This window comes from Dromaius novaehollandiae, chromosome 2 (assembly GCF_036370855.1).
Source record: "Dromaius novaehollandiae isolate bDroNov1 chromosome 2, bDroNov1.hap1, whole genome shotgun sequence".
Taxonomy (NCBI): Eukaryota; Metazoa; Chordata; class Aves; order Casuariiformes; family Dromaiidae; genus Dromaius; species Dromaius novaehollandiae.
The window spans coordinates 69,218,027-69,245,295 of NC_088099.1; the positions used below are offsets into that span (position 1 = coordinate 69,218,027).

Genomic DNA, 27,269 nt, shown 5'->3' on the forward strand with positions numbered 1-27,269 from the left:
TGCAAAATGATATATTTAAACATAAAAGTGAATGTTTCATAGCTACTTAGGTTATTCATAGATATCAACAATTTACTAGTCTCACCACTTTCTCCTTTGGAAAGGATGTTTTAAATTATTTACTTTGGCCCTTCTTTCAAGCAAAAAATGCCCTCTTATAATCATTTCTGTGGACGTTGCCAGCTTTTCCATAAAGAAATTAGATAAATATACAACAGTCAAATGATTAGACAACTATTCCAGTAGAATTTTCCCTACCAATCATTTTTATGAATAAACTCAGCTGATCCCTCAAACTCTGTTTTGCTAACTGTTTTCTCCTTTGGGGAGTTGTTAATTGAGAATGATCTCCCTTCGGCTGTTTTTCACCATCTCCTAGGAAGCCTTTAAGGCATACTGTCAACCTCCATTTTGTTTTTCTTACAGAAGATCTTTTTCCCTTAGAGCTTCCTTCTGCTAGCAGCAAGCAGATCAGAAAGTAGTAGACTATTTTAAGTATAGTCATCTTAATGTATTGCACAGCACGAGGCAGTTTTTACCTATCTAACAAAAGCAGCACTTCCTGAAACAGCATTACATGAAAACATTTTCGTTTCTCAATCCTAATCATCAATGTACTTTCCCCTTAACTGTTTTCTAGATCTTGCCTTTATTTGGAATGGTTTCCTTCCAAGTTACTGTAATACACACTACATTTCATTATTTTGTTTCTGATGACAATGAAACATACCTTGCATACCTTTGGTCAGCAATACATGTTCTACAGGCACGCATAAATAAGAACACTGTTATTTTGTATCAATCAGTATTTTTCCTACAGGACAGAATTAACAAGTATGCTTTTTCTGCTTAGGCTGTCCAGAGGCTATATTTGACAACCTTGCCCTTTTTTACAAAGCATCATCTAAAGCCTTCTGAACATTCCACACAAATAGACAAGCAAAGAAACTTTTCCTTATTTTTCAGTGCAGAACAGTGGAGAAGTGGTTGGTCAAATACATTTGTTAACAAGAGAGACTGGTTACTACTTACATTGTACTGCATATGATGCCAGGACAACAGCAGAATTAAGAGGGCATGACAACCTGGAAAGGGGGGAAATATTTTTTTATTTAGACATAGACAGCATAAATGCAAGTGTTAGCAATCTTCCTGCAAATAGTAAAGTTCATGAAGACCTGTGTTTATCTTCAAAGTGTTTCTTTCTTACAAAGTTTGGTTGTCATCACATAGTAGAATGATAAAAGCTAGTTGTGGTATAACAGCTCCTTAACTGAATGGAAATAACTAGTCCGAAAAGGACATGCTCATATCCTTGCTGGATGCTTATTCTGGAAAGCCAAAAGGAAAGGGATTTTTCCGGGGCTCTGGACACGATTTTAATAGCTGCTGTCTGTTATATTTAAAACAGGACACAAACACTAGTCAGCCAAAATGCCAAGCACAAAGACAGTCCAGAAGTGACTCCACAGAAGAAGAAAACCAACACCTATGATGAAATCCTAAACGCAGTTTATATTTGGCAGCAAGTATTTGGGCCACCTTTTCCCCCTTTTTAATACACAAACACACAGGAATCACAGGCAAAGAAGCCACTGAGTATATGCCCATCATATGGGTAACATAACCCAAAGACTGCAAAAACTGACAGCATACATCTGCAAAAGGTAGCGGGTCCCCCATGTTTAGATGGCTGTATCTGGCACACCATACCGTGCATAAAGAAGATCTTTAAGGTTGACATCTTACCTGCAGAAAAGCATCTACTACAACTCATTCACAACAGATGCCTAAACTCTTCTTAACAAGTGAGCTAAGTGAGAACTTGTAACATTTCCTAAAGACTTGTTTTTCTTTTAGAGCATTATTTCAAGAGGTAAATTTTTATAGCAACAATAGATACCCTTGGAAAAAGCACTTTTTTTTTTTTTTTTTTTTTTTTTAAGAGAATTAAGGAGAAAGTAGAGATTCTTCTATTACCTTCCTTCCAAAATATCAGTCTTCAGCTGCAAGAAGAATAAGTGCCTAGGAAACATTTTGAAGAAGGGAAAAAAAAAAGCTGATTTTAATATTTAAAAGGCATGATTTAAATGATTAAATGTAGTAATTTCATTCTATTACAGGAATAGATTTCCTCACAAACTATACATGCAGGTGAATAAAGCTTACTGGCATATACAAATACATAATCATATACCAATTCCCTTTCACAACAGTTTTAGAGACCTTTTGCAGTCTGTACTACAAATCCAGAACTGTAGTATCAATGTCAAATGATAAAAAAGATTTAGGTCCATGTGCTACAGAATGTACCTACAAAGTAACTCAGTCCCATAACTGATGCTGCAGAACAAAAACCATTACAGAACTGGGCTCCCTTTCTCCTAGGAATATTAATCTTGAATATATATTTTTTTTTAATTGATAGTCCATCTTGGGACTATTTTTAATAACTCATTTCTCAAGCAGCAGATGCTGACAAAAGCTTTTGCAACAATTCTCCAGGAGCAGTTTAGCCTTGCTCACATTACAGCATTTGACAACTTTACTCAAGAGTGATACTGGAGGGATGGGATATTAAGAACCATGAAGAACTGGTCTTTGAATAATTTTAGTTTAAAGCTGCAGAACAACTTAGAACTGCATGATTAGCAAATGCAAAAACAAGTCAACAACTAAGATTTCTACAAGAAAATTATTTAACATGTTCTACTATTTACATTCTCAAGTCACTGAAATTATTAACTATTAACATTTAGACAACGAAGAATGTTACAATGTAGAATATCAGATTCGTGGGCCTCTGAATTATTTCTCAGTCACATACATTGAACAAAAATATTCTGTGACAAGTTAATTGAAGATTGCATCATACTTCCAAATCATAATTCTAATGTTAGAAGTAATGGGCAACACAGAAAATGAGGACTTAACTGCTCTTCCCGAAACAAAGTTTCCCCCCCCCCCTCCCCGGCCCTCTCAGAATTAAATTTACTACACTTACTCAAAATACTGATCCACTGTTGACACAACACGCTTAAGGTAGACTAAGGACACACAGATAGCTTAATCATTAAACTTTGCTATTTTTAAATCACAGTATCTGGATAACTAGGGGGTTCAAGAAAGAAAAGAAAACACAATAGGTATGTGCTTCAGCTGCTGAAGGGTTCAAAGAAAAGAACTGAAGGGATGGACTCTACACATTCTTAGTTTATGGAGGCAAAGACCAAACATAGAAGTTACCTGGTTTGTTCCTGCTGAAGCGTGTTGGGATCAGGTATAAAAAATCTTACACGAAAACAAAGGGTGCAGGGAAAACCTCCTGCAATGTTTTAGAAGAGCAAATAAATTTTCTCTTTAAAAAGAAAAGAATCGAATGTTTTTAATGCCTATATTTATAGAAAAATTACATGAACTAACAGCCACATAAAAATCTAACATGCTTTCCTCTTGAAATAGATAGAAACCATGAGAAGTCTTTCCCAATCCCCCACACCAACTATGAGAAGTAAATATTCTCAAATATTGTGGTGTTTTCATTTAAAGCACTTTGTATAATGCTATTTTATATAAAGCCACTATTTAATTATCATCTGTGCTCCCTGTGGCAATTAGAAGGGGAAAGAGAGGCAAACCTATTAAGCACCTCAATCAGGACAATGCTTAATCCTATCTTATACACAAAAACAAAAATTAACAGAAGTTCACCATATTAACTTCATGATTTTTATTTCAATTCATGCACAATCTACAGCATATGGTAGAAATAAGAGAGCCTTCAAATGTAATTAAAAAGATTTACAGCAGAAATTGTGACTGTGTAACTCAGCCATACCAGGCTATGTTCCCTAGGCTGCTATCTGGGCAGTATCATAGTGGCTGGCTGGCCTGTCCTTAAGCTCTTTTTCTTAGTAAGCATTCTGTGTTACCTGAAGCTGTTCACCAAAAAAAATAAAAATAAATTAAAAAAAGAAGATGGACTTGAAAATACTTTTTTTTTTTTTTTTAATGTGGAAATGAAATGTGAAAACCACTTTGCTTGATCAAAACCCCTCATCTTCTACAGAAGAATGAGTTTATTGGCACCATAACTTGGCTACTGCTTTCAGAGCCATATTGTCCAACACTGTTCAGAAGCCAGGTTTAGATGCTACTACAGCATCAACATTAGTGATGTACCAGGTCTTACTAGCATCCAGGTAGCAGTAAGAAATGCAGAAAGCTCTGATGAAAAGATTCACAGTGATAAGACTTGCTCTCAGAGAAAATCTACCATCTGGCCACTAACATCTATCAGCTGTGTTTATGCTATTCACAAGAGCATAGAAAGGCTGGACTATGCAGTGAAAACCAAGGTATTAAAAAACAAGTCTTACCTTTTAACTGTTTTCTAATAGGTTTGTTTGGTTCAAGCCATCGCTGTGAAATGAAAAAAAAACTATTAGATGGATTAAAAATATTTATACACAAATACTATTTTTACATATACATATTTATTATTTACTATACTTACAGAAGAATCTACCGATGTTTCGTTTTGCTGTAAACCAAAATATTCCTTCTCTGTGACACCCAACTGGTTATAGGCCATATCCAACAAAATCTGACCAGTGTCTTGCTTCTGAAAACAAGAAAACTTTAGAAGTGAAACTCTGTAGCACATAAGAGTTTAAAATACAATTAATTGAAATTTGTCATAAAATTAAATGAATAAAAACAACTGCTAGTGCAGTTTCTCAGAAATCTAGTAACCTTATTCTGATAAAAGCATTTTTAAGAGTATCCCAAAAAATGTTCAAGCCTTATAATATAAATTGACATGAACTATGAATTGACATGAAGTCCAAGAGGTGGGTGCAACAATTTACTTTTAAACAGGCTTCCTCTCCCATGCGCAGTTTTTCAGTGTACTGCCACTTGCTGCAGCTGTACCCTGCAGCTGTGGCTTACAGCCACACGAGGCTGCTGTGGCCCCTGCTGTCACTACCAAATCAGCTATGTGCCTTTTCCCAGCAGCTCTCATAGGGAAAAGTCTGTACATATCAGCATGGGGAGGGGAAGAAAACTGTATTCTAGACATAAGATACTGTACTTCAGCCTAAATTCCCAGCTACACATCAGTCTCCATACATTCAGCTACTCCATTTTTTGCCTTGATCTAGCACTCTGCTAGCTTATTCTGGAGTACTGACTACTACCTAACACCTTCTACAGCTGGAGCAGAACTCCTAGCAGTTCGTTTGCAATTTGAACACTCAGTATTTCTAGATCAGACTCCAAATGAAAGGTAAGATAACAGCCATGCAATTATTGGATTCCTATGAAAAGCTCTGCCTAATTTTCTGGAGCAGTCACATAAGAATACAGTGTAGGCAACATTTAACCATCATGTGTGAGACTACTCTTTCCATTTCTGACAGTCTCACATTTTCTTTAAATTTCTATAACAAGTTTCCGCAAAGATTTCTATAACAAGTTTCCGCAAAGATTTCTATAACAAGTTTCCGCAAAGATTTCTATAACAAGTTTCCGCAAAGATTTCTATAACAAGTTTCCGCAAAGATTTCTATAACAAGTTTCCGCAAAGATTTCTATAACAAATAGTGAGCTCTCATGATAAACATAAGTAAATCCAAGTCCCTAAGTCTGCGCTGCACTCCGTTTTGCCCAGATGCATATACCTACCCTCCTCCTTCCTAACAGGACTATCACTGCTCAGGACACTCAAATCATCATGCTGATCAACCCCAAAACTTTTCTGACGTAGCACATATTTAAACCAGCTTAAAAATTGTGAAATCTCAGCCACAATTGATAAGAACCCATATGAACAAGCATTCCTCACTGCACACAGCCAGGATGCTGTGCATCTCCAACACAGTTCCATCCAGTGTAGTCAGTGAGGTAGTATCTTCCAAAAAAGTTGTGAGATTTGCTATCACAGACTACCCAAGTATGTGCACAAGAGGGCCCAATGAAAGTTGCAGATGCCACCTTAGCTCTGTGAAATAAATGACATTTACTGACTTACGAGCATTCTGTTTATCTTTAGCACTGCCTTACTACGCATACCATTTCACCAGGCTGTTTCGGTTTCTTTTTTTAAGCAGAAGGCTAAAAACTTCTATCAAGTGACACTTGCACAACTCAGAAGCATGACTTTACCTCTGTGATGCATAATTCTGACACTTGAGCTACATGAGGAATTCATAGTGACATAGTGACCAAAAGCAGTAATTACAGCGAATGAGACATACACTTTACTAGAAGAAAACAAATGAATTCAGGAGTCTTGGGTTTCATTACAAATGGTGTAGGAGAAGACTACAGTGGGCAGATTCCTCTGACAATTACCTTACTACATTGGAACCCTTCTACCTTTTTCCCTTCAATCTCCTCTCTTCTCAACAGCATTATCTCCCCACTCCCACCTCATTTTTAACTTTTCTGGTTCTTCATCCCAATCCCAACACCTTCAACTTATCCCTGTCTTTTCACAATTCCCCCACACACACACTGCATGTGAATTCCTAGCCCTCTTACTGCTTTCCCAGTAAAAACAATTCAGTTTCCCATTCCGATTTCCTTGCTCAGCAGTTGCAGTTCTATCTCTTTGCAATGTTCCCATATGTCTCCAAACCCTAAAGCTAGCTGCTCAGCAAGTACTAACTCCCTCTACCTACATACATACGATTTCATTCTCCTCCTCCTTTCTCCACATTTCCTGTGGCAAGCAATTACCAGTACTACTTTTCTGTGGTTCCAGTTCTTGTTCTCTGGTAACAAAAGCAGGAAGTTTCCTCTTCCACAGTGCCTATAAATAAGCACCCACTCTAGAAACCTAAACCAAGTACAACAGTTATTTTCAACTGTAAACATCTTTTTCAAGTGTTAAAATTCCTTAAGCTGAAGCAACATCTCCCCCCCCCCCAAAAAAAAAAAAAAAAAGTATTTACTCATGTTGAAAAGCTTATATGAAGACATGGACCACAATTCCTTGCCACAAGCACATTGCCAAACATTAACTCCCAGCACAAACTATGGGAGTTTCAGGTTAAACATACAGTTACATCCCCTCCCCATCAACACATTTTATTTTCTTTAAAAATCTGAGTGTAAGGAACAGTTGAATTATTTTTCAGCCTATACACCTACAAATAAAGTTACCTTTACAGCTCACATTGCTTCATCTTCCATCTGTTTTGCACAAAAACAAATATTCAGATCTAGGTGTAAAGTAGGGCAGTATAAGCATGTCATACCATTGCTTTTCTGTTTTGGCATAAATTCAGATAGACAGTCCAAAGCCACACCGTACTTTGAAATACTGCAGTGTATCAGGTGCTTTATAACACAAAGCATTTTTACTCCCTTCCTAGGTAGAAAGAGGACTGAGCAACAAGATGAATGCAGCTCAGTTAAACGGTTAGAATCAAGTTCTCCTTAACCCGATGAATCATTACAGCAAATAGCTGTTAAGATATTCTTCTACAATAAATTTAAAAATTATTCACTTTCTACACTAGACTGTTCAGTTTCACTGACACACATTCTTGAGATACCTGATCTTAAGAATTGCAAAGCTTCTTCCAATAAAAAGAAACATTTCCAAGAGGTTTATTTCTTCCCACTCTGAAAGAAAGCTTCCATTTCATCTTCTTAACATCCACCAATACTTACTCTGAAGTGTTGAAAACCTTGCATTAGCCACCTCTTGACATACCACATTCAGCTCCATTTAAGTCTGTCTTGAAATGTATTTTACCTGAAGCTGCATAGGCCAAAATTAACTTTCAATAGCAGGAGACTGTCACAACTGAAACCTATTACCTTCTCCCTGTGCCATAATAATTTCCTGCTATATTTACAGAATTCAGATTAACCAAGCTTAACCAGATTAACCAACCATTAAGCTCAAAATCTTACACCTTACTAGAAATAAAAGAGGAAGAACCCTGTTATTTTTAGTATTCTCTAGCAGCTGGGATGATCAAGACCCACCGTCATAACAGCTCTATAAATCTAATATAAATGAAGTCTGTTAGTTCTTCAGAGTAGAGAGGTAAATACTCAAATACTCCTCCTCGGTTTGCTAACTTCTACAGAGCAAATGGCATAAAGTAACATTTTAAAGAGGAAAGCACAAGACAGCACATCTCCCTGTCCTTCTCCTCTACAAAAGCTTTGTCCTCACTTCCTGGCAGTGGTAATCTCACAATTAAGCACCTCCTAAGCTTTTACAAATTGAGTCTCTCTTCAGACACAATACCTACTGGTCCTCACGTGTTGTTTGAGCTTATGCTTTCTTCATTTATTTAGACCTCTAACAGTCATCCACCACTAAACCGCCTGGATCCTTTGGTCCCAACATGCCCATGAGCTTGAAAAAAGTGTTAAACTTTCTTCTAATTTCCATTCTAATTTTACACATAGCTAATTTACTTGCTTTTCTGACAAAGTCCTCCTCCCTTGGTGGTATTTATTTACTCACCTAATGCTTTTATTCAGAGCATGTGATACTTTGTCCTACTAGAACAAACAAAGCAACCTCTTCTTTCCTCAGGTATAGACTTTTTGTATAGCATCCTAGTTTTTCTTCCCATGCCTGCCTGAGCTGGGATTTATCCTTTTGTCTGCTAGTAGCCAGGAACAGCACATAGCATGCCAACAAGGGTGGCCCCAATGCCAAGAGTAAGACTATTAATACTTCCACAATGTTGGCTGAAGATTCCTGCCTTTGTCTGCAGTCTGCCAGGGCTCTCCTCCTCTATTGTTTCCAACTGTAAAGTTCTGAGCTTAAAAATGTAACGTTACCTAGTCTCACAAAAACAATTATTTTACACCACCGGTTTCCCCCCACTGTAATAACTCCTTGTTCAAGGTAACCCACTGACTACATCATATCTTGATATCTTTTTATCATTATTAATACCTCAAAACCTTACATCTTTGATTTACTGAAAAGATTAAAGAGCTACAGGTCAGTGACATTTGCCAGTCCCAAGAACTATCCCAGTAACCACCCTACACAGTTTAACACCTCTCCTTTTCAGCAGAAACTACTGCCACCTTTCAAGCCAACTCCTTGCACATCCTGTAACTCTTCTAGATACCATGCTCTCCAGCTCAGTATTTTCCTATATAAAGCCATAAAAAATACTTATCTGTGCCCACAGAGTTTTGATCCATTGCATTTTCTTTGCATCAAAAATTATTTTTTCTAAAATGATCATTCTAGATTTAACTTTGGAAAAATCTCCCTCCAGTAACTCTTTCCTTCAACATCTGTTCTGAAGTCTCTGCAAAGGGATCAGACAAGCAAGCCTACAGTAGGTCAGATCACTTTCTCACTGTCTCAAAGGCATCATCAAGGTTCATGGTGTCTTTATTGCTTTCCAGTCATACAATACACTGATCTGTCCCAATATAAAACTAAATATTTGTTGCCAGCCTGAAACGTCATATACCAATTCTTTCAACATACAGGGACACAGATAAGCATCAACATTTCCCAAATTAACAAACAATATGCAGCAGAAAAAAAACCCTCAGTGGTTTAAGAGTCTACAATTTCATATTATTGTATTTTAATATGAGCAGTTTGGAATTATAATTTACATCAACAACCACAATGAACATTTAAGACAGACATATCAGTGCTCATCATTTTAAACATAATACCAACAATTCCTATAGGTATTAGCTGAAACAATCATGTTACTTCTCAAAAAATAAAACAAAACTTTAATCAAGATTTTTCTCCTTTAGCATACCTAATATTGAAAATCATTAAAAAGAATAACTATTTTCTTAAAAAAAAAATAGAGGATAGAGTCTTAAAATTCCCAAACTTATTTGTAAGAAAGATTTTTTTTCTGCTGGATACGCTCTATTCCAGGAAGACTGCACAGTCACTTACACTAAGTGTTAGACCTCTATAAATCATGTTTTATAGAGGTTACCATTAATATTTTTTGATTAGAACACAAGAAGAAGTATTAATGCATTCGTTTGACTTTACTTCATTGTTTAAGTGAGAGGTACGTACATACACATATCTCAAACTATAATCCTTATGTTCTCAAAATGCATATTTGAACAGACTAATGATAAACGTGTCTGATCTCATAACTGAAATCTAGAACGGTGGGGGAAGGAAAAACATTCCTTATCACTTGGATTTCACGTGAAGTTATTTTTCTGGTTATTACTGTCTAATAATTTTACTTCTAGAAGCATAGCCTATTTTTAAAAGTCAAATAGTCTAAAAGCAAAATCACAGATACTAAGACATAAGTGTCAACTATGCCTCAAAAAGATAATGCAATAAAGAAGTTATTTAACACTGTAAATGTTATCCTTTCCCCAAAGTCAGGTTTCTGGAAATCAAGAGGCATACTTTCTGAATGGTCAATCCTGGTAAAAAAACTCAAAGTAGAGCAAGAATGGAAAATTCCTGCATTTTTATACCAAAGGTGGCAAATAAGTTTACATTATTGCTCAATAAACATTTTGTTATTTAAAGGCACCCAGGCGCAGCATCTGAGCACATTCTGTATGTATCAGAATAACAAGTAACATTTTCCACATCTGGAAATCTCATGCACCATACATAGCCTTACAATGGGACAGAGGTAGCTTCAAAGACAGAACTGAATTAATCTGATTGGAAAGTTCAAACACTTGAAGTTTACTGGAAGGCTTCAGGAAAATCTGAACATAATTAAAAAACAAATAAAACATTTAACACCATGTGCAGTCAAGTTCTTGTCTCAAATGCATTTCTGAAAGAAGAATGTTTTCTAATCTTTGTTTGCATGCACCTTCTATTCTTTGGACAGACTTTGGACACATTCCATCTAAACACTGAAACACATAACGAAGCAAAGATAAGAAGGTCTCGTAGCCACTTCAGTCTTGTAAAGTTAACAAGCATTTCTATTTGGACTATAAGCAAAGAAGCAGAATATGTCTGTCTGTACTCCCATGTCAACTTTCTTGATAATATGATGACCTAAGAACAAGAGATACCAGAAGTTAGAGTAAGTCTTTGTGATATCAATATAAATTTCAGATTCAGCAAACTGCAATACAAACACCTTTAAATGATAAATAATAAAAGAAAAAAAGAAAATCCTAGCACATCATTACTGTGCCAAAGTCAAAATCCAGGTGAAAAATGACATCATTTTCTTGAAACTGAATCTCTACTTTCAATTGGTCAAGTTGCTGACATTATTCAGTAAAAGTGCTTAATAAGAACATAAACTAGCAGACATCAAATTAAACAGCTATCTTCAGATTTCTCAGGAATTAGAAAGCAAATCCCTCAGGTTATTTCCTTGAGCAAAAACCACCTTCCTCCTTCATCTGTCCAACTTCAGAATGTTTTGTCTTCATTTAGATTGCTACAGATAGCTAGTAGGAAAAAAAAAAAGCATCTAACAGAATGATAGAGATGTATAGCCCTCATCCTGAAAGTTTAAGGGCACACAGTTTGCTAACAAAGTTTGACTAAATCCAGCTGTGGGCTCTAAAAAGATCCAGTTGCTAGGGAATGAGAAGAAATGAACTTAAACCATTCCTATCCATACTCTCTCTCTTCTCTGAAAGGTTCAGTATTTGGTGATATCCTGGATGTTCAACCATAGTTTTAAAGATGTCACTTATTACTAGTTCAAAATTACAAAATACATAAATTCTTACTTTCAGGGTTGCTACATGTTGTACGTTTAGACTATTTAAAATATCACCTTCATGTTAAATTTACCTCAAAATCATTAGCCTTGAGCCTCTGTGCAATGCCAACAAGATGTTATAAATGGTATCTTAGAAATCTCTATTTCCTTAGACTCAGAGCTAATTTCTCTTGAGTTTTGCTCATCCTTAATAACATTTTTAATGTTTATTTTTCCTCTATAATCACCCTGTGTCTTTGAAAGAAAGAAATCCTCCTGCAGTTAAAAATTCAATGTTCAGATATCTCCTGCATGACAAAACAATTCAATATTTTTTGGTATATTATCATTACAATGGTAAGAGTCTTTGATTCCATTTATGCTATTATATAGAATAAAACCAAGTTTTCGGTATTCTGCCCCTCTCCATTCACTTTCCACTTATTTGTAGTGGAAAAGTATAATCCTGCTGATGTACGTAAAGCATACTTATACATTCAAGCATTTTAGCCTAACATTAGTTCAAAGTGCAGTCCAATTCATATCATACATGGAAACTTAGATCTTTCATAAATCATAACCAGGTACCATTAACCTGCAAACATAGAACCCTGAAAAATTCCCAGTTTTGACTTTTCACTAATACACTGAAGCTCTTTTAAATTGAAGACTACACAGAGCCTTAAAATAAGTGATCTGTTCAGTTCCAATTCTCCAAATTCAGACTGAAAACATTTGTACATATTCATATGTACATAACAATAAAACATAACCATAAAACACTTGTCTACAAGACATTGTTTTCTTACTTGTGGCTTTGCCTAGTTATTTCAGAAAACACCTCCATTTTAATAATTTATCAATTGATTATTAAACATGTTAGTTTTTAACAAAAACACTTTCTCTGAAGTGACATAGAAGGATGTGTCTTGAGGGGAAAGCCTGTTCAGAGTAAAACTTGCTTTCCTCCAATACATGTCTAGCTGATATCCACACTGACCACAGATCAGAACACAGAACGGTGCTGGCTGTCAAAATAATAAAATAAATAAATGCCATACAACCCTACAACCACATTCAGGCCCAAACTTCGTTAAGCTGAATTCTTCTGCTGACATAAGCAGAATTTTCAAATACAAATTTTCAGCAGCTGGCTTCAAATCTCTTTCACAACTAGAAACTGCAACACAATGAGGAGACAGGGGTAAAGCTTGTTCCTAGGCAGAAATCAAGGTTAGATAATCAGGAAGGTTAGTCCTGACAAGAGAAGGCAGGCTCCCTCAGCATTGGTATGAAAGCTCAGTAGTTTACAACACATCTTCCAGAAGTCTCTTCCTTGTATTACCCTGTAACGTCGTGGGACAGCGACACTCATCACTTCTTTTCAATCGGACAGCAATGTGTCCCATATGACACTTAAGGAAGTTCAACATTAGTTCCAGTTCCCCAGAACTAAAAGCTGAACTAAAAGCTCTGTCAACACTTGACTTTGCATACAAAGAAGAATATACTACTTCAAATGGATTTTAGACAGTTTTAGTTCCTCATCTTTCAAAGATTGGGGGGGGGGGGGTACTTATGCTAGATTCATTCAAAATCAGCAGATAAGGCAACCCTGGAGGGCATACTGGAGATGAAGGACAGAAATTTTGTAGTAAGGTGCTGCTCTTTCTCCTATATACTTACCCTCCTGGTACTCCCCCCACCCAGCCCCGATTTTAGCTACTTCATAATGACAAGATCCTTTAAATGTCCTTAAAGCACTGGGTAACAAGGAAGAAAGCATTTGAATTTAGATGAGATGTAGAACAAGACATTTATAAAGAACACCACCTTAGAACAAGAAGCAGTTCAGATCACATAGTTGCAGCAGCATAGCTATGTCCCTCAAATGCTCTTTCATACTAACATACAGGTTAAAATGAATAACTTTTTAACTTATATTAGCAGACTCACAGGTTTATAATGAAGATATTCTACAACAGAAAAATTCTTTTTCAAGGGCACCAGTAGCTAACAATTGATTTTAAACATGCCTAAAAGCAGGAAAATCTATCCCATTAATCTCTACCGCATTGGGTTTCAAAAATGGACACACAAGTCTAATATTTACTGCTTTGACACAACATGAAATTACTTTGGTAAACAGTATCTTCATTTTCCTTCAATATTTTTAAATACAAACACACTCTAAAATATTACACTGTAATTCTATATATATTAGAATGAAAATAATTAGGGAACAATCATACATTTGCCTAGCAAACAATTTCTTTCAATCCAAAAGAAAGTTCTTAAATAAAATCAGTTAGCAAAGGAGAACTGTAATAATACTTAGGCAAATCAAAGTTTTCAGCTGAAGATTTGAATCTCCTAGTGGAAAGTATTCTGTAATCTAGGAGGGGTCACAGGTGTGTTCTCAGCTTTTCTTCAGATACCCAACACAACTTCCTCAGAAAAACTCTTAATTCTCAAATTAAGTAAACTGGACACAGAAGTACCATATACACAAATCCACACTATTATATTTAAATTTATTCAGTTTTCCTGCACAGTCAGATAATTATACTGAAAACTGATTGAGAAGATATTTCCTTTCTTTTCAAATAAAAAAACACTAATGCTTTTAATCAGAACTGAAGATTAAGAAACGAGCTACTTACAGACTCAAATGCGCTATTCCATCAGTATAACTGCATTACATCAGGGGGTCTACCAATACAGGGTATCCCAGTTAAAAAGAAAAAAAAAAGTACAAACCAGTCCAGAGTTTCCAACTTCCTCTATGTTTAAGTATAAAAGACTGATCAGCAGACCCATCCCTTTTAAGCCACAGTGTCTTCATTATTTGCAGCATCTTTGTATTTGAGAAAGTATGTATTGACATCGCTACAGTAATTTACAAAGCCTGCTCCTTTTTTAGCATTATCAGTCCTTTGATGAGAGAAAAAAGGGGTTCACCCAAATTTCAAAGCCCCTTTAAGTATGAATTGCTTATTCATAGCTCATAATGATCATCAGATTTGACCTCTGTCTGGTTCCCACACCTCCAGGAGCCCCTTCTCCAGCCACAATCTGCATGGCATGATTTTATGTCAGCTTGTCAGTTGACAGTAGGGAAAATTTAAATATCACTTAAACTCGCTTCATAACCAATAATTCTGCAATTTGTAATGACAAAGCTACATCCTCAATATCTTATGGGAAACCCATACCTCAGGGTCCCACATACCATCTTCAGCTTTCAAACAAATTTTTATGTTTAGAAAAGGAAAAGAAAGAAAAAAGGTTTTCAGAACTTACATTGACTTTGAAGCTTTGTACTGAGCCATCCAAAAAGTGGACATTACAGATTATCTCTGATCGAGTTTTCTCTTTTGGTAGTTCTGATGCTCGTATATTATTTATCCTCCCACCTAAGGCTCGTAAGCGGGAGTTCATAACTATCGCTGAATAACCTATAAAACAAAAATCACATTTAATAGAAGTTGTTACAATTCGCTAAAGATTCATCAATACTTTCCAGAGAAATCCACACCAACATGAAGGTCTCATTACACCCAAATACGTAGAGTAATAAAAACCACTTTTATAAAAGAACAAACTGTAAAATTAACAAGTTGCAAACCAGAGCATACATGCCTATAGAGGGGCTTTCATGATCTAAATGTAGCCATCTAAATGCAATCACAGTTAAACCACTTAAACTCACCTGTAGGTTAGGCATGCACCTTTGCCTACATTTAAATCAGAAAAGAACCCCAACACCTATTATACAGTAGAAAGTCAAAACTAGAAAAAGCTTTTTTAATCTGTAACTAATAAATCCATCACACCTTTATAGGATTCCTATAATCCATATTTCTGTATTTATCTCACAATTTTCACAACAGTGAAGCTTTTTTTTTTAAAACCACTAAACAAACAGTTTTGCCTTAAAGCAGATTACTTTCTGCTAAGCAGCATTTTGTTATAGCAATACATATAGCATATGTAAGGCAACCTGGGTTAACATTAAAAAGCATGTCACTATCTTACAACCTACAACACATAAATTTCCTTTCCTGTGGGATGTTTTTCTTAAGGTATAAGTTTGTGGTTTCATGAATTTTTTTGAAAAAAATCTTCAGGAGCACTAAGACTCTGAAACACATACTTTTCACAAATGTAAATAAATAAATAAATAAAAATTACTTCTTAAAGCAAGAAATGAATTAAACACAGTCAAGCCTGAAAACATTTCCATGAAGAAAGAATCAAGCCTCTCTTCACTAGATCAGTTTACCAATTAACATCACAATATATAAAGGCAGATGGCAGGCGAAGCAGAGGATAGTTTTCCAGGTTAATTACCAAATCATACTTCACTTATTAAAGGCTAGCTACAAAGACACTTGCATAGTATGAATCCTCACTAAGCAGCTGGCCATGTTAGACAGGACCAATGTCAAAGGAAGATTCCCAAATAGTCCTATTTCTCTATCTGCCTCAAAAAGGAGGCTTGTTTTTCTTTGTTAGCAGCTGAAGAAACCAAATATTTTAGAATAAAACTACTTACACTCAAATTCTGAATTATCAAATCTACTCAAGCATTGCTATAAAAAACAAAACCTGAAATGCACAAAAAGCCATAAGATACAAAATTCCATGAAGTACCAATGGGAACAAAGCAGTGCACTGATCCATTTTCACACAACTTATAATCTGTACTTAGAACCAGCTAAAACAGCTCCCTTCTCACAGAAAAAAATTGGAAACTCAGAAGCCAGACACCCAAAAGTATTCAACAAGGACCCTCATGTATTTGTTTGGTCAACCACTTCATAGTTTGCTACTGTATTTTTTCTAAAATCCAGACCGTATATAAATTGCCTAGACCCATTTATTTAGCCAGCACACTGCATTTTTCCCCTGGGAAATCAGCAGTGTTTTTCCTGTACATGAAACCTTCATTCCAGCAATCTCTAATTTTCCAGCACCTAAGTTTTAACTGTATATTTATTCAGCATTGTGTTTGTCTTCCCTCAAAAGCCAGGTGAAAATATGAATTGCTCCACGTAATTTTTTCTCCCCTTTTCACTCTCAGAGATCAAAAAGAACTCCTCACTTGCAGAACTAGACATCTACCCATTAGCCCACGGACAGGCAGAAGTAGAAAATTATTATTCACTGTGGGACAGTCACTAGATGAGAAAAACATTTTGCTAGCCAGACTCAAAGCTCTGCCATCTAGCAGAAGACAGTCTGCCATACTCTGGCTTTCTGGGTTCGGTCTGCATTATGAAGGGTACCATACTCTAAAGCTTACAGGCTCATCCACTCAGGAAAGGTCGGGAATATGAACAAAAGGGTTAAATAGAGATTTCCCATCCAATGCTTGTCTTAAGCTTCCATCATACTTTTTTTTTTTTTTAAAGTATAGTTTACTCCTCTTCCATGTTAACCAGGCTTCAGTAGAGAGCAATGACCGCAAGAGTCTCAGCTCCTATCTGTTGGGAGAAAACAGAAGACCCTCTCTCAGCCCCTGCCCTCCTAGGACAGGTCATGCCACAGGACGAGCTGTGCCTTCAGAACCGGCGAGAATTTTGCCCTCTAACCCTAACCAGTCTCAGAGTATTATTCACTGGGATTTCTCAAGTGCTACGATATGGCTAAATCTCATTAATCACTTGTTTCAGTATAGGAGCCAATAAAACAGAATTTATTTATTAATAGCATTATTAGGCAAAATTGGCCAAATAAGATATATATGTTTTTCTTATGTTGCCATACATACATGCTTGCTACCGACGAAAACAACCATTTTATAATTGAAAAAATAACCCTTCATAAACAATTACTGATTTTTTTTCTTTTTCTTTTTTTTTTTTTTCTTTTTTTTTAAGTGACTGTACATAGCAGCACAGGTAATTCCAGGTTCCCTCTCTATAGAGAGCCTAACAAGTCATCTGGATAGCCTATCCCATATTTGGAGGTAGATTTAGTACAGCTAGGTTTCATTTTCAGGTTAAGGTCCCCTATAGTTTTTGCAGATTACAGCCCTATATTTCTTCCTTACATATGTATCAAGTTCTATATAAAATTCATCTACTACCCCCACTAAATTGTAATACAGTTTCTAAATCCAAGCCCAGATTTCTGTTGAATACTGCCAACTGGACATATGAAAAAAACAGGAATCTCAGTTCTGACACTACCTGTGACAAGAATACAATTTCATTCCTAAAGTCTTCACAAACTAACTAGAACTTTTAATGCTATTAAAGAGAACATGTGTTGTTACTAACTGAACTTTCATGTCTCTCCTCCAACAAGTCAGGCCTGTTCTTTTCTATGCCACGAACCTGCTAGGTATCTGTATCCAAGGATCCATAGAAAGTATCTAAGAGTTAAAAGTAACACCTATTTAGAAACTGCTGTTGATTATAAAATCAGAGAGGTGCTTAGTTTTAGATTAAAGTTGCAGGGTGGTGGGGTGTGTGTTTGTTTGTTTTGTTTTTACACTAGCGCTTAACAGTTATATTTGTTTCATATCTTTAGGTCACGTGCTTTATGCCAAAACTAGAATAGTAACTTGGAAATTCATCATAAGAAATTTAAATCTTTTGAATATGATCTTTTTGCATTGAGTTTACAAATAGAAACTCAGAAGTCCTTGATTTTTATGAATTTCAGACAATTTCATGTAATATCAATTTGATAATGCAGGAGGAGTTCATAGTTTGTGCATACAGTCCACAAACACACTCAACAGAGGCTGTCCTTGACAGAACCACCTGACCATGGAAACTCATGCCAAGACCAGGATAAATGGCTGAGGATTTGGACACCATATCTATGAGTCAATTAGAGCTCAAATGGCCTAATCAAGTCCCAAAAAACTGTCAGCCACTGCGAGTCCAAAGCACAGAAGGCCATCCTCCTCTCCAGTTCCCAGCTACACCCCTTTCAACATTACTCTGCACAAGACCTAAAAACTCCTGAAGGAACTGTTTCATAGGTGTCACACTGCAGGCACTAGCATAAGTCATTTTGTGTATCCTAGCTTAATGCATCGCTCATTTTGTCTCTAACAAAACAACTTTCTGAATCCTTATTCTAAGTGAGAAGGGAAAGCGAATAAAAGACGAGCATATGAGTTATTAGCATGTTATCTACACTTTTTCCTTCCATAGACAAGATGTGTAAAATCAAATATTAAAAGCTATATTTTAAATAAAAATAGGCCCAGATTGCTGTAAGGGCTTAGCTTATCAACCCCAGCATACTACAAAATGGTACTTGGAAAAACATACAAAGCAACCTGCAATTGCAACTGCTTTTGGGATAGGCAAAGGGTCACTGCGATCGCAGGCAAGACCAGACGCCTGCTCTAAACACCAGCAATTAGCCTCCAGCCGTGAGCAACCCCGACCAGTCCCAGTTTCCCCTTTATAGCCTTGGGCAGGAGGCTAATTTGCAAAGACAACAAACTAAACAGACTAATGTGAACATTACCAGTTACTGACCAACTTAGCAATTAGTACCCTTTTGCTAAAATAAGCATCTCAAACACAGAAAGTTAACAGTTGTCAAGACAGACAGAAAGCACAGTTACTTTCACACAAAGATATAACAGGCAGAATCCTATCCCGTAATCAAATCATGCAATAAGCTTACAGGAGCAACAAATCCAACTACATAAAGAAGTTAATGTTTTCCAAGTACATTAAAAACTTCTAACCAAGACTGGTTATGCATGTCTTCTGCAACCATTAAGCATCAGTCAGGCTGAACAAAAATGTATTCTCCTCACCTTTTGTATTGAAGATTGACTTCTAAAAGCCCTTTTCCATACCAGCATTTTGCATCTTTATGACTCACTTCGGAATTGTCAGTAAAGAAGCTGTTACGATCATCAACATGTGTACTACCAAGGAATTAAATCTACAGCTTTTCTGCTCATATACTCAAGAATATGCTATATATAATCACACATATATAGCCATAAATAATTTTAAAGTCATTCATTGCCACCATTTCATTAGGTAAATGGGGATATTTCTACTCCTGCAACACTGTGCACTCATGCTTTTTCTGGAAGGGGACTATTGTACCCTAAGGATTCTTTGAGGGTTTTTTTTCATATGACTGAAAATTTCTAGCTCCATGTTGGTCTCTTGAAAACTGTAAATACTATAGAATCCATAGGAGTTATATTCATGAAAGGATAGCACTAACTCACCCACTTTCATTACCTGAGCTACAATACCTGACAATGAGGGGAAAAATAGTAGTACTGAGGACATAATTATTATCTTCCATATGTTCTTTCAGTAAGGTAGTTACATTTCATGGCTACTTATTGTTTTATTTAGAAGATATAAAATAAAGTCAGTGGGAATACAGAGTAGTATCATATATTAAAGGTGTCTTTGCATCAGTACACAGGTCTAATGCAACCAACACAAGTGCTCTTCACCATACATCAGCTTTCCCTATTTGCCAGTAAAAATGATCTCCCAATTTACCAGAAAGAAACAACCCTAGAGAACCTGGATTTTTTTTGTAGTAATTTGTATTTTGATTCTTCTTCCCATGTAGTTAAGTATTATTCTCACACCTTGAAGCCATACCTTTCATCAATGAAGAGTAATTAATGAGGGTAAAGTTATCGAGCCAGCTTGACTGAATAGAAGACAAAAGTTTAACTCAACGCTTAGGAAAACTAATTTCCTTTTCCACCTTCTGTAGAGAAAATGCTTCCTCTTTACTATATTCCCAAAAAGATACAAGTCTCACCATTAATATACAATTCAAGTCTAATGTTTTACAGGAAAGTCCTGTAAGTTATTTAATCACAATACAATATTGGCAAATTTCCATGCAAACTACAGGGCACTGCTAAAGCAACAACCAAAAGGTAAGCTTCATTTTGAGCAAAGTGTGCAAGTCATCATTTGCTCCTTATTTATGGTTATTCTCCACCAACTTTCCCTGACAGAGGTTAACAGCCACATATTGATCATAAGTTCTATAGACAATAATTTGAAAGCTAGAAGTAGACTTTATGTCTTGAAAAAACAATTTAACAATAAATATTGAGCAGATAAAATAGCAAATCATAGAAGCCTTAGATGAAGCACTATACCCTACAGTGTAAAAATACCTCCAAACTGAAGAATGGAAGACATGTTGCCGCAACATTTTCTTTCTTAAAACTGGAAAAGAGGTTGATATCTACACTGACAGTTTGTGTGCATATACATGCGCCCACACCGTATCCAAAGCAGTAGCCGCAAGTTTTCCAACTGTCACTCCTAAGACAGACAGCAATATCATTGCAATAGAAGCCTTTCATCCTAAAACTAAATTTAAAATTAACATAAAAAAAGTTTCAGCTTTCTTGTATTTGCTTCCGGTAGCTATCATCAGTGATGTATTCCAACACAGTAAAATTATTTAGCTGTCATAAATAATAACTGTAGCAAAGTATTCTGAGATGATATACTTACCAAAAATTGCAGGAGCAAGATTTCAGCCATTCAAGTTACTTCCTTAAGTTTTTCAGTAAGACAGTGACATTCTTTACAGAAAAATGAGTACCTTAAGAAAAAGTTAAAAGCACACAGTTTTGAAGGTATTCCTTCAAAAATAGGTACGGGAATACCTATATTAATATACATTCTTGAACATATTGCCAGCCAAATATTTATGCAAGGTAGTGCAAAAGAGATTAAAGGAGAAAAAGAAAAAAAATTCTTTCCTTGCTGAAACATAATGATACCTGCTGGAGTTCATCCACAAATAAGCAAATAAAGATATCATTATATATGCAGTCTAGCCTGAAGGCTTATTTAGAACACACATAAAAGCATTTTAGTTTCAATGTAGGCAGCTATGAGGGAAAAAAGCCTTGATTTAAAAACAAAAACCAACGCACAAGTAATTTTTAATACTCTTTCCTATGCTAACCTCCACAAAATTAGAGCTTGAAATTTCAATTTACATTTAAAGGCCAATAAGCAAGTAGACAAACTGGATTCTTCCTACGTCTAGAAATCAGGAACCTACTTACCACTCAGTAGTCATTGTCTGCAAGAATAAAGTCTAATATATTCAACTGCATAAATTTAAAAAACCCCCACACCACTATAAGAGGTTAGCCACTTAATTAGTATGTAATACTGAGATTTATAATACACTTTGCAAATCTTCTCTGCACTTCATTTCAACTTTGCATTCTAACATATCTCAGATAAACACATACTGCAAAGGTCTTTCAAGAGCAATCTACCTATTTTGAACTCTAGATTGAGTAAAATCATAGAGGAATGCCAAAGACTGACTGAGACAGGGGGTGCAGAGGAGAAAATCAGCCCAAGTTCTAATTCTGGTATTGAACTTGATTGCCATGTCCCTAAGATCACGCTAAGCCAAAACCACACTGGAGGGGAAGCAAGCACTGCAAGTAGCTGCACATACCTAGTGCAACACACTAAGCCACCTGGTCTTACTGCAGTTCTGCTGCCTGGTACAACCATGTCTTGACTAGGGACCACAATTTAGTCCCACTGCCTAGATAGATAGCAGAGAATGACTTGATGACAGACTCAGGGCCCTCAAAATACTGTACAGGTGTACCAAAAGAGGCTTTACTCTCTTCAGACTGTTAATTATACATTAATATCAGGAAAGCTACAGAAAGAACTGTACTTACAGTGATGGAAGAACAGCACTAAATTATATAAAATAAATTATAATAATAAATAAATTATCCTTAAAGGAGTGTACAAGTCAAATGTTTGCTCTGTATATATTCTGAGACAAGTCTGAGACAAAAATGCTCTACTTTAACTTTGAGATTGTTCCTTCTCCTCACCTTTTTTCAGAAGTTATTCACCACCTGCAATCTACAGACTTTTGCCTGCCAAGTCTTAAAGCATGTGAATAGCTTCAGGTATACGAACAGTCTTTGCTACTGAAACTGAAGAATACTCAAGGACTGGCTAGCAATAAAGGAGGACAGGCTGCTATTACAGAGTGATAAAAATTATTTACTCAAAAGGCATAACTCAAGGAAACATGTTTTAATATGGTTTGTCACAAAGTACTATTTGGTAACAACACAAGCTACAGCAGAGGACGGAACAAGAGCCCAGAAGAGGGAAAGAGGGTCTGTAGGAAGCAGTAGATAACTTCTATTGACACGAAGCTTAAAGAGCTCAATAAATTACCTAGTCAAAGAGGAGACTGCAAGGTGGTTTAAGAGCTTCCAATAAGTTCTTTAAATGTGGAAAAAAAGAATTATCACAGCCTCTTGGCAACAATGCTCAACAGCAAGAATGGATATCTGAAAACTTAATCTTGAAATCAGACATCCTAACAGTAATTAAATATTGGAAGAGCTTGTGGTGGGAAAAAGAAATTGACCATCACTTTCCATACTAAGGTTCTTAACATGCTTTGATCCAGCTTCTGAGGAAAACGCTTTGGTCCCATTTACAAAAGATCAAACTAGGCTGTAAAATAACCAATCGAGCTTGAAGTCTGTGAATCTGGTGATACGAACTTCTCTGATGCTATTTCATGTACATAGAATTAAACCGCGCAACTAAGTCACTGCAGGATCCAATGTTTCACCTTACACATCATGAAGGATTACTGTTAGACTTTAGATACAAGATTAGCAATAGTACAAAAATACCATCTACTGTACACAGAGTGAGTCAGGGAACAAAAACAAAAGAGAGGAAAAAGCAGCTGAAGTAACAGCAGAGAACTCCCTACACAATTCAAACACCACAAAATAAAGATGAGAATGAGACAAACTTCTAACACTCCTTTCAAATTTTCAAAAGTTTTTATTGCTTCTAAGAGATCTATGCAGTATCTGCCTTGTTTATTTTTTAAATATCTTTTAAAAAAATCACATCTTAAAACAATATGTTCACTGCAATAGCAGCCTGTTGCTCCATTTCCTGCACCATGTGAATTGAAGAATTCAGGAACTCTATGGTTTCCTCTATAGCCTACTTTAAATTTAAACACAACTGCAGCATAAAAGAAAAAAACTTGCTCATAGGAAAATGCAAGATTTATCACTAGATAAAGCCTTTTCGGGCTACAAACAACACTGCATGAACTGAAATCAGAATCTGTAGATTAACAAACAAAAAAATCAAAGTTTACCTTCCTCAACAGGGCATCATCTAATGTTAACAACAATAAAGACGGGAGAAGCAGCAAAAGCTGAGTCAAATGGGAAGTTGGGCATTCTAGTGCCCAATTATCAATCTTTCTCTTAAATTATTCTAGGTAGACTGAAGTATATCAGGGTGTATTTTTGTACAGCTAACTGCCACAGGATAAAAATCAAATGTGAAGCTGTACCTACGCCTACACTGCTCAGATAACCAACTGATGCCATTAGTTTATATGTAAAGTAATTCACATTCTCAAATTCTCAAAACCAAACAACTAAGCACTCACCACTGAGTTTTACAAAGAGAAGCTACTAAAATATTCTGAAACCTCAAGTACCAAGTGAACAACAGTAATGAAACTTTTATACAAAAAGATCTGTTAGTGGGCAATAAACTATTTCCTAAAACTACTGTATGACAAATGAGAACAAACAAGTTCTACCACATCAACATTACTGATAACTAAAACTGTGATAATTAAACAGAAGTTTTATCAACTCTACTACAAATTCAGTGAAGAGGACAGAAAAATATTTATCTGAAAACTTTAACAATTTAGACGTAGAACAGATGCACCCAAAACATACTTTTGAAATGGAAATTTTATTGTTCTGCTATACTCATACTTAGTTTCTCAACTGCCTGACTGGTATCAGTCTGTGCTACTTCTACTAACTCCAAAAACAGATCAGGGCAAAACCTTCAAAAAAAACAAGGACTATCCACCACAAGCATTATGTTGTCCGCTAGATTGTCAGGTCAGTGCTAATCTCTACCTTTTCTGGTGTAAAAGAGATACCTTCACTTTTTGAGAGCCATAATAATAAGACTTTGCTGAGAATGACAGAGATGCATCAATTCCACATATATCATGCCTCCCAACATAACACAAGCTGTTTGCTGATAGAGAACAATATTTTAAAATATCATCTATAAGTTCAAAAAACTGTTGATCAAAATATTGTATTTCATTTAATAATAGTTCTGCAACACAACTGTCTATAAACTAAAAAAAAAAAAAAAAATCTCAGCTCACAGGTACTACCTCTTACTAAGTTGACTCATAGGTGTGTTTAAAAAAGAAAAAAAGCTTTCCAAAATGATTGCATGTCTAAAGCAATTTTTTTTCCATATTAATCAGTCCAGTAAGAGATCTGTCTACAACATTTGCCTCTGACTTAACACATTATGATTTTCATGTCAAAGCTGCATCAGAAATAAGACACAAAGCAGCTACCAAACATTTCATTTTCAACAGTTCTGATGTTACTGTACATTACACTCCATCATCTTTGTTTAGAGTGAAAGAAATTTAAGTTATTTGAAAAAGCAGGAAAGAACCAGAACAAGTCTGCAGAAACAATACAGTAGTAGATTAAAAACTTAACACTGCAAATCCAAATGTCCATATTCTGTTTCTGATGACATCACTAACTGCATCTTGTGAACTTGCCACTTTCTCTCCAAATGGAACATGGATCATAACTATGTTACGCAATTGCCAAAGCACTTTAATATTTAAAGAGCAGCCAGCATGTTGTAGGTAACTGGATTAAGAATTAACACCTAAAGAACTCTTTGTTACAGTGCTATTAACTTCTACAGCAGGACTCAGCATGAGTTTTTAGGAGAACAGAACACAGCTTAAATCCTCTGTGTAATACAGATTTTGTAAAGTGGTACTGCCTGCCTTGAAACTACACCATCCATCGGAAAAGCAGAACAAACCCTCAAACCTTAGCAAACATTTTTATATGAGTATAGAGTATTAAGAGTATTAATACCAAAGATAACACTGCTTTAAAAGAAAAATGGAAATGCCATCTGAATGTAAGTGATACATTGTTACTTCCCCTCATAACCTGAATGTATAGACTACTGACACATTTCATTCTTGAATGGGCACAGCTTAGTAATGGACCAAATACCACTTCATAACTCTGTACAAAATCTACCTGTCAATTACAAGCAATGGGATGAATAACAAATGCAAAATAAAGAGCAAAATGAGCAAACCTGGAAAATCAGCATAAAATGCATGTGAAGTCTGCACTGATGAAGTTCCCACCCATCCTAATTATGAGTTTCCACTGAAAGACTACTTCATCCACATGTATCATCATAAAATTGTGAGGAGCTTGGAAATGCTGGGATCACTGGCTGCCTGATGTTCATTTAAAATACTCGGACATAAAAAAAAAAAAAAAGCCAGTAGTAGCGATGCCTGCACAAGTTTCATGAAGAAAGACTGCAACATACCACCATCATATTTTTAATAGTTTTCTTATATACATCCAACATCAGAACATCCCCGACTATCAAAAAAAAAGCCATAAAATTGCATATGTATGCTTCATTGCTGTTAAAGATTTCTAATTTTACTCAGCCATTAGATAAAACATTTATCGTTTTCACGAACCTCCGAACCAGGCAAGCCGTAGTCATCAAGACTGATGACAAAAGGTTTCTGCTGCTAGTCATAGTAAGTTGAGAGGGAAACTTGGATAGTTTATTACGCAATTCTTAATCATATGCCAGATTTTGATCAGAATTCCTGATCCCATACCAGACAAATCCAAATTAAAGTTCTGCAACATTATCTAAGATTTTCCATTGACGGTCACTACTCTGAATCTGCTTCTTAACACAACATAGATCTGTGTTCTATTCAAATTTTGGAAGAAGTTTCATCATTGGCAGCAACAAAACCCAATCCACACATTTGCAAGACATTCCTCTTAGAGAAATATCCAGATTCAGGAAAAAAAAAAAAACTGTCTCATAAAACTGTGTCAAACAAGCAAAAAGTGCTCCTTAGAATGACATCCAGATTTTTAGTTTAGACCTCAAAAATTCATACTTCATGGAACTGAGTCCTATACATTCCTGCTTCAAGCATTTATAACCCATGTTCTGCCACAAATATACCTCCTCAAGCATGATAGACAACTTCCTATATTATAAAGCTTGCAGCCACAAAATGTCCCCAAAGGGATCTAGAACAAAGTACTAGAAATCATGCAGTTAACCACAGAATACTGAAGAAGGTAAGATGGCAGTATAACCTAACCACAGCAATTCTTCTGTTAAAGGAAAGAAGAACAGAGATGATAGCTAAATAAGGTCAACTGCAGACACAAAATTAACAGTCTATGATATAGAGGGTTAATAAAAACTGATAACCTAACTTAGAGCTGTAAAGATGGAAAAAATCCTTTTAGATACTACAGTTCTACTCAGTTTATCGTCTGGAACTGTCCAAAACCACAAATAATCAGAAGATTCTATCCAATAATCTCTCAGAATTCACCATTTTATTTGACATAATTATGCAAAAAGTTCTACCTCTCAAACTACAGGAAACAGCTTGCAAATATGCCACAAAAAAGTCTCATAACTCATA

At 35.8% G+C, this 27,269-nt stretch overlaps 1 protein-coding gene across 5 annotated transcripts in view; it reads right to left on the reverse strand.

The window, feature by feature from the left end:
- PTPN3 (protein tyrosine phosphatase non-receptor type 3) overlaps positions 1-27,269 on the reverse strand; it is a 178,911-nt gene that overhangs the window by 89,865 nt on the left and 61,777 nt on the right. For 3 of the 5 annotated variants that reach the window (XM_026099877.2, XM_064506726.1, XM_064506725.1), the window contains exons 2-7: positions 14,985-15,139; positions 4,517-4,624; positions 4,380-4,422; positions 3,247-3,325; positions 1,981-2,025; positions 1,033-1,085 (exon numbers count right to left, since the gene is read on the reverse strand). In XM_026099877.2, coding sequence (XP_025955662.2) covers positions 1,033-1,085; positions 1,981-2,025; positions 3,247-3,325; positions 4,380-4,422; positions 4,517-4,624; positions 14,985-15,139 — 483 coding nt within the window. Of the gene's footprint in view, positions 1-1,032; positions 1,086-1,980; positions 2,026-3,246; positions 3,326-4,379; positions 4,423-4,516; positions 4,625-14,984; positions 15,140-21,175; positions 21,258-27,269 lie in introns of those variants that run through there. The other 2 variants (XM_064506727.1, XM_026099878.2) reach the window with 2 other exon arrangements.